Below are 12,434 nucleotides of genomic sequence, written 5' to 3'. Positions count from 1 at the left end.
TATAAATGCCATAGGACTTTTCAACGTGCAGGAGGACTCCATGACTCTGAAGAAATAGAACCTGAGTAATACTGATCATCCCTTCCCATCTCCATTGCTTTTTTATATTCAAATACTGGTGAATAGGCAGCTACACTTTGCTACTTTGAAGATCTTCAGAGACTTTCAAATCACTGTTCAGAGTCTGCTCTGAGAAATAGAAGTCTGATGGGTGTTTCCAGGATAGCTTTGCTAAAGTTATACTGTGAAATTGGATAAGTAGCTTTCAAATTTTGTTAGGCATATGTCTGAGTTTTTAACATTCTGTACTTGCCAAGCTGTGTCTTAAGCCATTTTCTTGTGATTTTCCTTCCTATTAGGTATCACCATTTTAGGACTCTACCGAATAGGAGGAGTGAACTCCAAAGTTCAAAAACTCATGAATACCATATTTTGTAAGTTTTGGATGAAGCAACTTACATAAGTTTTGTGTTCTTATAGGTAATCTAAAGTATAGGCTTCTTTGACTAGTGTGACTTTGAATATTTTCAAATAATATTTAAAGTTCATATTTATATTCAGTTTTTAATGTTTATTTATGATAGATGAACAATGAGAATTTGAGGGGGCATATTTATAATACTGTATTTTTTTTCTCCCAAGTGTCCTTTGGTAAGCTAGAGATACAATAAGATGCATAGATGCTAGCTAGAGTCATTTGGAATCCTAGCTCAGCAACTTACAGGTTTTGTGACCTTGAGTAATTTACTTAATGTCTTTGTGTCTCAGCCTCCTCGTTTATAAAAATAGGGATAATAATGGTACCTGCCTCTTAAGAGTTGTGAGGATTGGGTATGTTAATCTCTGTAAAGCACTTAGAAGCATGCTGGGCACATGGTAACTGCTCTGTCGTGTTAGCAATTAGCAGTAATTTCATTTGGGAGACTTATTTCATAGGATACATCTTTGAGTTTTAGTGTCAGCTTTTTATCAATTCACACAAACAACAGTCCTAACGTTAACTCTTTGCATTGTAAGAAATGAAGACCTCTCTCTTTTGACCTACTTATGTTTGTGCCCATTTTTCATAATTGCATAAGGAATATTTTGAACTGCACAATTTAAACATCTTGTTTTATTATTTCCAGCTCCTAAATCCCCTCCTGATATTGATATTGATATTGAACTGTGGGACAATAAGACAATAACGAGTGGGCTGAAAAACTACCTCAGGTGAGGAGGGTTTAACTCCTAGTACTCCCGATGCAGTCTCTGACTCACCCCTTGGGTAGTAACCGTGTGACTTCATGGAGCCTGTGTCCAGAAGCTTCACTCGGTAGCTCAGTTCCCTCACAAAAGGTGAAATAGCATGACATGGTAAGATTTACATTTAGTGTTCTGGAACTTGTACTTGATTTTTCCAATAATAATTTAAAAGACTATATAATATTGAGTATTGAATTAGTATTTGTTGTTTCATATGAAGTTTGTATATGGGATTTCTATGTACTTTTAAAAATAACAAATTGGAATGGAAAGTTGTGTTGTTTTGTTTTTTAACTATTGTTCCCATATTTGTTCCTCTGGTAAGATAATTCTGACACTGAAAAAATTGTCTCCCAGTCTCCCCTCTTAATACAGTCATGGAAAGAAATACTAAGTACTAAGTTGCTAATACGGTCATGGAAGGAAGTACATTGGTGTCTTCGAGATCTGCGTTTTAGGTCTCTCTGTGGCCCCACTACTGGAACTTTATCAAACTGCCAAATCACCCAGTTCTTTTATTTACTTATTTATATATTATTTTATTTTTAATTGATGAATGACAGTCACCTGATTCTTAAAGAAACACTTAAAGTTTAGGGGAGAATAAAAGATACTACTATTCTAACATGTGCTTTACTTCTCTGTTGTAGGTGCCTTGCAGAACCACTGATGACTTACAAGTTGCACAAAGATTTTATCATTGCTGTTAGTAAGTATACTTGAATCACATACACTTTATAATTGATGTAGTTTTATGCTGCCATACTTAGGCATATATTACTAGTATCAGCTAGTGAAGATTTTTTTCAAGTATTGCTTAAAAAGTTGTTAATCTGAGCTGGGCACGGTGGCTCACACCTGTAATTCTAGCACTTTGGGAGGCGGAGGTGGGCAGATCACCTGAGGTCGGGAGTTCGAGACCAACCTGACCAACATGGAGAAACCCTGTCTCTACTAAAAATACAAAATTAGCTGGGCGTGGTGGCGCATGCCTGTAATCCCAGCTACTCGGGAAGCTGAGGCAGGAGGATCGCTTGAACCCAGGAGGCGGAGGTTGCGGTGAGCTGAGATTGTGCCATTGCACTCCAGCCCAGGAAACAAGAGTGAAACTCCATCTCAAATTAAAAAAACAAAAAAAAAAAGTTGTTAATCTGATATTTGGTAATTTATAATGTGGTTTAGAAGCCAATAAGAAATTGCAGAATTAACTGAAATATGTTGACACTTAGACCTCATTGGGTAACAGTCTGGTGATTAGAAAGAACCATGAGGAATTATTATTCTAATTTCATCTTATTTGAATGACAAGTATCAGTTTCTTATAAGATCAACTAAGCAGGACTCTAAATATGTACAGACAATTATGTCCCTGCACATGCTCATGTACTATATTCCTCAGTCTGGAGATGAGTCAAATATTTTTGGCAGACAGCAGGCACTTCCATCAGTCCCCTCTCCCTCATATTTTATTTGCAATGATCACATTTATGTCATTTGTTTTGATCTGTGATTGCCATCATGTGATATGAATAGATAGATCAATTTAAAATATTAGCAGGAAGAGTTGACATGTGCTATATGAGAAGTTAGTAACATGTATTTGTAAACCATTGAGACTGAAGTGCCAGGTACCATCTGAGCCCATCACAACAACTTGTAATAATTAAGAGCTGGCATTTCATTGTTAAGATGTATGAGGTGTGACTACAACCAGATTATTTTTCACAATCCAAGAAAGAAATTAGTTGCGTTGGTTTATTTGCACACATTGTAATGTCACAGGAAATGTGTGCTGATAAAAGTGTCAGATAAAATTGAATGGCCTCGGTTTTCAATCCAGCTTTTATGACTAACCACATGATCTCCTATAAATCTACACTATTTAGTTTTCTCTTGAAGCTCTCCATTCTACCTCCTCTTCATAGAAATCTTTGTAGGACATATAGGACCAGAGAAAATATATAATCTGAACTCTCATTCTATGAACTAGGAAATCAGGACCCAAAGTGGACAAATAATATGTACAGTGACACTAATAAATTCATGGCAAAATCAGGGCTGCAAGCCGGATTTTTGTTTTTTTTTTTTACTCTTAACCCAGAACCCTTTCTTACAGAAATTTTGCTTTATAACAAAGGAAATTTGAGTTACTTGGCTAAAATGACTCAATGAGCTTATTGTTTCAGTACAAGCTCTTGGTCACAAGTTTTTACTCCATTTGCTTCTGTAGCAAATGATAATTATATTATAATAATAATATTCATGACCATGATATTTAAAATATAATCCTTATATATATGAACTCGTCTTTTGTCAGGACCTAAGATAGCCATATTTACTAGATGCTAAGTTAAGAAAATTAGGTTATTTGGTTTCAAGCAGCAGAAGTCCAGCTCAGTATAAAGGGGAAGTTATTCAGATCCTAAGAGATATTTCAGTGTATTCCTTGGCAGAACAGAGGTCAGGGTTTCCATGAGCCTGCAACCGGGAACTGCCAACTTGGGATTTGACATTTCTCTACTCACTCTTTCCTGAGGATCTCTCATCTTTGTTCTCTACTGTATTTCTGTCATTCTCGCTTTCCTTCCCAGTCAGATTTTCTTGGAGTACGTTTGGTCACTTCAGCCCTGATTTTACATTGTCTGCCTTTTCACATAGCCAGCAGTAAGATCAGATTTTTGATGTCTCCATTCCAGTTGCTAGGTTAGACCTCATGTTTAGCCTGAGCCAGGCTCTCTCTTCACCCCATGTCTAAATAGCTGCTCCCAGGTGAAATGGTAATCCCATAATGTGAATCCTGTGAGTCAAGGCACTTTCTGGAGAAAAAATTTGGTACAGTGGGGAATCATCCTAGAATTTATTTGCCGCAGTAAGAGAATGTTAAATGAAGCTTTCTTGTTCTGAAATGTTAGACATTTCTCTAGCAGACATGCCAACATCTTAGCTTTCACTTGGCAGACTACGCTTGCCATAGATGATTCTTATATTTTACATTTACTATTGTCATTATGGGCTGAAAATCTGTGGGGCTTATGTTTATGTAATAATGCTAACATTTCAGAACAGTTCTTCTGTATTGTCTTTATATTTGTAAAATGAGAGGAATGCGGGGCTTCATCTAGTCACACTGGGTTGAATCTCTAGGAGCTTTCTATGGGTGTATTACCACACTACTATGAAGAAACATCCAAGACTCAGTAATTTATAAGAAAAAGAGGTTTAATTGACTCACAGTTCCACATGGCGGGGAGCAACTCAGGAAACTTACAATCATGGCAGAAGGTGCCTCCTCACATGGTGGCAGGACAGAGAAGTGCTAAGGAAGGGGGGAAAAGCCCCTTATAAAACCATCAGATCTCATGAGAACTCACTCACTATCATGAGAACAGCATAGGGTAACCACCCCCATGATTCCATTACCTCATCTCCCACTGGGTCCCTCCCACAACACGTAGGGATTATGGGAACTACAATTAAGATGAGATTTGGGTGAGGACACAGCCAAACCATATAAATAGACTAATACGTACTCTAGTGACTGGCACATTAGGAAATCTATAGCAGTTGCTGTGGTCATTCACATATCTAAAGGTTTGATTGTGTCTTTAGGTAGTAAAACCCAAGCAGGTGATGAGTATTGGCTGTATCAAAGTATACAGTTCAGTGGCTAAGAGCATCTGTGTGGAATCTGTAGAACTGGGCTCCTTTGGCTTCTCTACTTCCTAACTTCATGACCATGGGCGAGTTACTCAACTTCTGCAAGTCACAGGGAATGATAATGATGGTACTACATGAAGCAGTGCCTATGAGGCATGAGGGGTAGAGGTGGTAATTGTGATTAGATTACTAATATTTACATTGAATGAAATTCAATTGAATGCAATTAAATGCAATTGAATTGCAATTAAAACTTGAACATTTGCAACCTTTTTTATGTAACAGAATCTGATGACCAGAACTACAGGGTGGAGGCTGTACATGCATTGGTGCACAAATTGCCGGAGAAAAACAGAGAGATGCTGGACATCTTAATAAAGCATCTGGTCAAGTAATTCTCTAACTTACATTGTTCATTTAACTTATTGTTCATCTGTTAAGTTTGTTCATGTCTTTTTAAAGTGTGTGATGATGTTATAATATTGGTATTATAATTAGAGTCCATTGAATTTGCTTAAAAATAGTATGGCAATTTGTTTTTAAGATATTTCTATATGAGTGTGTGTACCTGTATATGTTTATTTGCATATAATTATGCAAATAATTATATCCTTTGCAATTGTTAAACTAATGATGAAACAAGAAGATGTATCAACTTAAAAATGAAGGAGTATATAGTTTTTTTCCTCCCAATTCTTTTCGGTGCATTATAAGCAATGAGTTTGAAGACCAGTGCTCTATACTACTAAAGTCAACAGGTTCCCCTAGGTAAAACTAACACTTAACTGTGAGATTCCCTCCATGTATTCATTATTTCACTTGATCTCTGGAGATTTTTCTAACTTTGCTGCTAGTTTATTCATATATTTAAAATCTCTCTTTGTAGATAAATACTGTATTAGCCAGAGCTATCTGCAGAAACAAAAGCAATAGTGTCTGTGTGTGTGTGTGTACATATATTTAATATATATGTAAAGAGATAGAGATTGGTTGGTTGATTTTAAGGAATTGGTTCACTTGATTATTGAGGCTAATAAGTCTGAAATCTGCAGTGCAGGCTGGCAGGGAAGAGTTGATATTGAAGCTTGAATCCAAAGGCAACCTTGAGACAGAATTCCTTGTTACTCTGGGAACTCAGTTTTTTGTTGTTGTTGTTGTTGTTGTTGTTGTTGTTTTCCTTTTAAGACCTTCAACTGATTGGATGAGCCCCACCCATATTATGGAGGGTAATCTACTCTACTTAAAGACTACTCATTTAAATGATGATGTCATCTGAACAAAATACCTTAACAGAAATATCTAGGATAATCTTCAACCAAATATCTTGGTATCATAGCCTAGCCAAGTTGACATGCAAAATTAATCATTATAAATATTATATCTATCTACTATCTATCTCTCTATAAATTGAAAGATACAGAGAGAGAGACAAACACATATTTAAGCCCAAAGTGAATTTGCCATGCTGCTGGAAACAAATGTCTAAATCCAGTTTTAAACTTACTTAAGAATTTCCTGTAGCATTATTTAGTAGAATGAAGGATTAATCATTTTATTGTAAATCATGGTACACATTAAAATGGGAAATATTTCAATGGGAATATTTAATGAGTACCATATTTCCCATTTTAATGAGTACCATGATTTACAATAAAATAATTAATCCTTCATTCTTCATAATAAGTAGTAACCCAATTTATGCTCATTTGAGCCATATACATTTGAAATACAACTTGAGTATCCCAAGTCTGAAAATCAAAAGTTCAAAATGCTCCAAATTCTACAACTTTTTGAGTGCCAAGATGTTGCTCAATTATAATGCTCATTGGAACTTTTTGGATTTGGGATGCTCAACTAGTAAATATAATGCAGATATTTTAAAATCTGAAAAATATCTGAAATCCAAACACTTCTGTTCTCAAGCATTTTGGATAACAGATGCTCATTCTGTAGTGCTACATAAACATATTCATAAATCTCATCTCAACTTGCAGGCTTTTAGATAATGTAAATCTTCCCCCACATACCCATTACCACCACCACTATTTAAAATAAAAAGGAAATCTACTAGGATCAACATCACTTAAAGTTCATCATTAACTATTGACTCATAGCAGCACTCCTTTTAGCTAATGAACACAGGACTTGCTATGTTGGTCAGTATTAGTTTTGAGTTGTGTGAGCTCTTCATGAAATGTATACAATTTATTAGACATTTTCTTGTTGGTCTTCAAACTAATTTTCTAGCAAAAGCTTTGAAAATGTCCTTTGAAAATCCACATGTGTGTCACACAAAATATGTTTGCTTAATTATCCAGAATAATAGATTAACACAAGCCATACCCTTAATATGACTCTGTGTGGCTTTGGCACAGGCACTAGCACAGGAGAGTATCTGGCCACTAAAGAATGCTTAAATTACTTTGCTCATCCTTCCCCACCATTCCTGGCTTCTTTCTTGAACTTTCAAAAGGTCAAACCTTGCTCACCAAAAAGCAGCTGTGGAATGTGCATTCAGATCACCACAAATTTACTTATAAAAACAGCAAACAGCTAATAACACTCTTGATCCCTGGCAACCTTTCATGGCTGAAAAAAAATTAGGACAATCAACCTAGATTGGGATTCCAAAGACTAAAGGACTGATTCCAGATTTCCATTAATTAACTCTGAGAAACAGTATAAATCATTGATTTCTTCCTAAGAGTCCTTTTGTTTGCTATCTGTGGTGTTTTCTTTGATTCTCAACTAATTTTAAATATTTAAAAGTATTATTAAATTACAAAAAAAATTGTGGGTGGACTTATGTATTCATTAGGAGCTATAACATTTTAGAAAATTACTATGAAATTTCTTTTGAATGTAAAGTAAGAAGTGAAAGTTGATTTCTCCTAAATTAAAATCTTTTCATTTTACACATGGATATTTGCTAGTGGTATTACATTTGCCAGTTGATGTTTTTAATTCAATAATATTCAGGTGACCAATAATCCTTACTCAGTGCACATGTAAAACTAAACAAAACTCTTGATTCACTGTTTGGAAAGCCCACTCAGGAGCGCATGACTTTGCTTCATGTATTTGAGTACTTTGTTATTAACTCTCTATATATGTTTATAGTTGTTATATATTCCTGTTAGATTGACCCTTGTTTTTTTTTGAGACAGAGTCTCGCTCTGTCACCAAGCTGGAGTGCAGTGGCACAATCTCGGCTTACTGCAAACCTCCATCTCCTGGGTTCAAGCGATTCTCCTGCCTCAGCCTCCTGAGTAGCTGGGACTAGAGACACGTGACACCACGCCCAGCTAATTTTAGTTAATTTTTGTATTTTTAGTAGATACGGGATTTCACCATGTTGGCCAGGATGGTCTCTATCTCTTGACCTCGTGATCCACCTGACTCATTGTCCCAGAGTGCTAGGATTACAGGCATGAGCCACCACACCTGGCCAGATTGATCCTTTTATCATTATATTTTATCTTTATTTCTAATAGTATTTCTTTGTTTTAAAATCTATTTTGTATGATATTGGTACGGTTCTTCTGGCTTTCATTTGGTTACTGTTTGCATGATACATCTTTCATCCTTTTACTTTCAACCTGTTTGTATTTCTGAGTCTAATGTATATCTACTGTAGAAAGCATATAGTTGGCTCATACTGTTTTTTAATTCAGTTTGATAATCTCTGACTTTTGATTGTATTGTTTAATCCATTCACATTTAATGTTATTATTGATGTGGTTGGACCTATATCTACCGTTTTTCTTTTTGTTTTCTATGTGTTTCATGTTGTCCTTGTTACTCAGTTTTAATTTTACTACTTTCTTGTCCTAATAGATTTTCTAGGGCTTATCATATACATCTGATCAGAATGTACTTAACTTAATTCACGTGAGCTATAGAAACATTATTTTTACATAGTTCTATTTCCTCTTTCTCCTTTTTGTGCTATCATTAATAAACATGTTATATCTATATATGTTATATCCCAACAATCCATTGTTATACTTATTTATGTAATTTTATGCCTCTTAGAAATGAAGTTGAGGGAAGAAAGAGGAGCAAGTACATTTATAGAGTTTGATACGTTTATTAACCTTCTTATTTACCATTTTTTAACCTTTTCATTTGTTCTTGTAAATTTGAATTACCATCTAGTATTATTTTCTTACTCCAGTACAGCTTTGCTTTATACTTTTCATTTGTGCTATTACTGTCAAATATACTACATTTTTAAATGCTATAGGCCCAACAATATAATTATTAATACATACATATTATTAAAATTACATTTTAAAATCAAGAAAAGGAAGGAGAAGAAATATACATTTATACTCTTTTAATTACCTACACTGGGTTTTTGTTTTTTGTTTTTTGTTTGTTTGTTTGTTTGCTTTTACATGTGTATTTGAATTACAGTCTAAGGTCACTTGCTTTCAGCCTGAAGAATGTCCTTTAGTATTTTTTGTGATGCGGATCTGCTAGCAATAAGTTCTCTCAATTTTTGTTTTCCTGAAAATGTCTTTATTTCACCTTCCTTTTTGCAGGTTAGTTTTGCTGGACAGAAGATTCTTAGTTGGCAGACTTTTTTTTCTTTAAGCATTTTGAATATGCCATCCCTCTGCCTTCTAGCCATTATTGTTTCTATTGAGAAATAAGCTTATTGGGGTTCTTTGTAGACCCCAGTAAGACTTTTTCTCTTAATGCTTTCAGAATTTTCTTTTTGTCTTTGGCTTCAGCACTTTTACTGTGATGTGTCTTGCTGTGGATATCTTTGCAGTTATTCTACTTGGAGTTTGTTGAGCTTCTTGGATATATAGATTAATATTTTTAATCAAATTTGGAAAATTTTCAGCCACTATATCTTTGAATATTTTTTTCTACTTCTCTCTTTCATCTGCTACTGGTACTTCGTTTATGCATTTATGAGTGTGCTTAATGTCACAGATTTTTTCTGATGATCTATCTTCATTTTTTTTTCTTTCTCTCCCTTGCTCAGATTGCATAATCTCTATTGATACTTCAAGTTTACTGATTCACTCTTCTGTCAGGTCTAATTTAGTGTTGAACCCCAGTAATGAACTTTTCATTTCAGCTGTTGTACTTTCCAACTTCAATTTTCATTTGGTTCTTATTTTTAAAATATTATTGACATTCTCTATTTGATGAAACATTGCTACCACACCTCCATACTTATCTTTAGACATGGTTTTCTTGAGGACTTTGGATATATTTATGACTTTTTTGAAGTCTTTTTCTGTTTAAATCTGACTTTTGGGTCTGCTCACAGGCAATTTTTATTATCTACTTTTTTTCTGGTATATCAGTCACACTTTCCTGTTTCTTTGTATTGTCATAATTTTTGGTTGAATATATGGCATTTTAGCTACTGTTTTGTAGCAACTAATACTGATACTAATACTGATCCTCTCTTGCTTTCATTGTTGTTTGCTTGTTTATTTAGTATCTTTTTTTTTTTTTTTTTTTTTTTTTGAGACAGAGTTTCACTCTACCACCCAGGCTGGAGTGCAGTGGCACAGTCTCTGCTCACTGCAACCTCTGCCTCCCGGGTTCAAGTGATTCTCCTGCCTCGGCCTCCCAGGTAGCTGGGATTACAGGCACTTGCCACCACACCCGGCTAATTTTGTATTTTTAGTAGAGATGAAGTTTCACCATATTGGTCAGGCTGGTCTTGAACTCCTGACCCTCAGGTGATCCACCCACCTTGGCCTCCCAAAGTGCTGGGATTACAGATTTGAGTCACCGTGCCCAGGTTAATTTAGTATCTTTAGTGAACTATTTTAGTGAAGTCTATTTCCTCCTCAGTGTGAAGCTTCTTCTATTATCTCTTCAGAGAATGTAGCCTTGGACGTGACCACAGTCACCCAGGGATAACAGTAGTTTCAGGAGAGTTCTGTTTGTTTCCTTAGCAGGTCTGTAAAGCTGTCTGCTTCATTTGGTATCATATCCAGCTTGTTAGTTTTCACTAACTGCTAGTAGATTGCTCTGTTGTTTTTGACAATACCCTAGAGCATATCCAGTTAAATTCCAGCTCCTTGCCAGGTCACTTAAAAAAAAAAAAGTCTTTGAGATTTGTTATGATGCTAAGAGGGCTCTTTCTGTCTCTTTTCCTAGTTATTTCTTATGATTTAGCGAGAGAGTCAGAGTTTTCTGTTCATATGGACTCCACTCCCTCTGGTAAAATCTTTGACCCATTGCTCTCAGCACTGGCTGAGGGAGGTAGTCCTGAAATGAGGGAGATTGAGATTTTGGCACCAATATTCTTGGCCTGCTGCACCTCAGGTAAAGCTATCCACCCTATGTGTGTGGCTAGTTGGAGGCAAAGAATTCTCTGGGTTGCAGAGGCTGAATTCCCAGTGAGTGCCTTTTCAGTTGCATTCACTGGGAATTCAGCCTCTGCAACCCACAGGTAGAGGGCCTGAGACATGCTCACAGCCTGCCAAACCCATGAGATACTATATCCCTTGACTTCGGGCTGAGAAAAGAGGGAGCCCTGTCTTCTTGGCCACATTTGCCCAGAGTGGAGTTTCAGTCATATTGAGCTGGGGGTGGAAGAAAGAGGGAGCCAGTTGTACCTCAAAAGCCACAGACTCTTGGCTTTTCTTATTGAAAATTAGTAGATTTGCTTGAACAAATATTTCTTTATTGTTTAAGTTCTTTTCTAGAGTCTTTAAGTGTTTTGGGGTATGGTTTTAAATAATAATTTTTATCCGTTATGATTTTTTCTCTGGGTATTGGGTCCATGGGGGCTCCTTATGTTCTACCATTTCCATAAGCAGAACTCTTAAGCATATGATGTTGGTTTCTTTATGTGTAAACTCCTAGATTTGAAACAATACAAGTTGACAGATCCTGATATACATTTCCTCTTTTAATAAAAGAAAGGGATATGTTCCAGGAGATAGCAGTTGGGTATCAGCTCCCTACATGAGTTGAGGGAATAAGTTGTAGAACCTGCTGAAATGGTGAGTAGTGGGAGTCTGTAACAGTTGAGTAGCCCAGCAGAAAGAAAATTCAATGAAAAGAAAATCAATCATCAACATAATCCATCTTCTGTGCAATGTAGTCATGAACCCACCGCAAAACCAAGTTTTTCAGATTCATAAGTTTATTCCTAATGAGCTTAATATTAACTATATTCCACTTTATTTACATTATGGGAACTATGACATTTTAGCAAGAGTGCCTAAAGCTAATTTAATTTCAGGGGATAATATTATCTTGAGATCATATATGATTTAATTTATTATTTCATTTAATTCTCACAACAACCCAACATGGGTTGTTATATATATAATTTACAGATAAGGAAACCGAAACCTGGAGATATTAAATAACATAAATCAGCTTACCCAACTTCCAAGAGATGGATCCAAGCTCTGAATCTAGATAGGCTTACTGCATTTACATACTACTTTCCTGAGTAGATTTTCTAATACATATTAAGCAATTAATGTATAATATTTGATTATATTAAAAGGAAACTTGGAATGAAACTCTTCTTACTTGAA

The 12,434-nt window shown here is 35.5% G+C and overlaps 1 protein-coding gene across 2 annotated transcripts in view; it reads left to right on the top strand.

The window, feature by feature from the left end:
- Positions 1-12,434, top strand: part of ARHGAP42 (Rho GTPase activating protein 42) — a 313,699-nt gene that overhangs the window by 275,906 nt on the left and 25,359 nt on the right. For both annotated transcript variants that reach the window (XM_003910587.5, XM_009187162.4), the window contains 4 exons: positions 360-434; positions 1,128-1,212; positions 1,896-1,954; positions 5,188-5,293. In XM_003910587.5, the coding sequence (XP_003910636.2) occupies positions 360-434; positions 1,128-1,212; positions 1,896-1,954; positions 5,188-5,293 (325 nt within the window). The remainder of the gene's footprint in view (positions 1-359; positions 435-1,127; positions 1,213-1,895; positions 1,955-5,187; positions 5,294-12,434) is intronic.

This window comes from Papio anubis, chromosome 12, assembly GCF_008728515.1.
Source record: "Papio anubis isolate 15944 chromosome 12, Panubis1.0, whole genome shotgun sequence".
Taxonomy (NCBI): Eukaryota; Metazoa; Chordata; class Mammalia; order Primates; family Cercopithecidae; genus Papio; species Papio anubis.
This window is presented reverse-complemented; position numbering and strand designations above follow the sequence as displayed.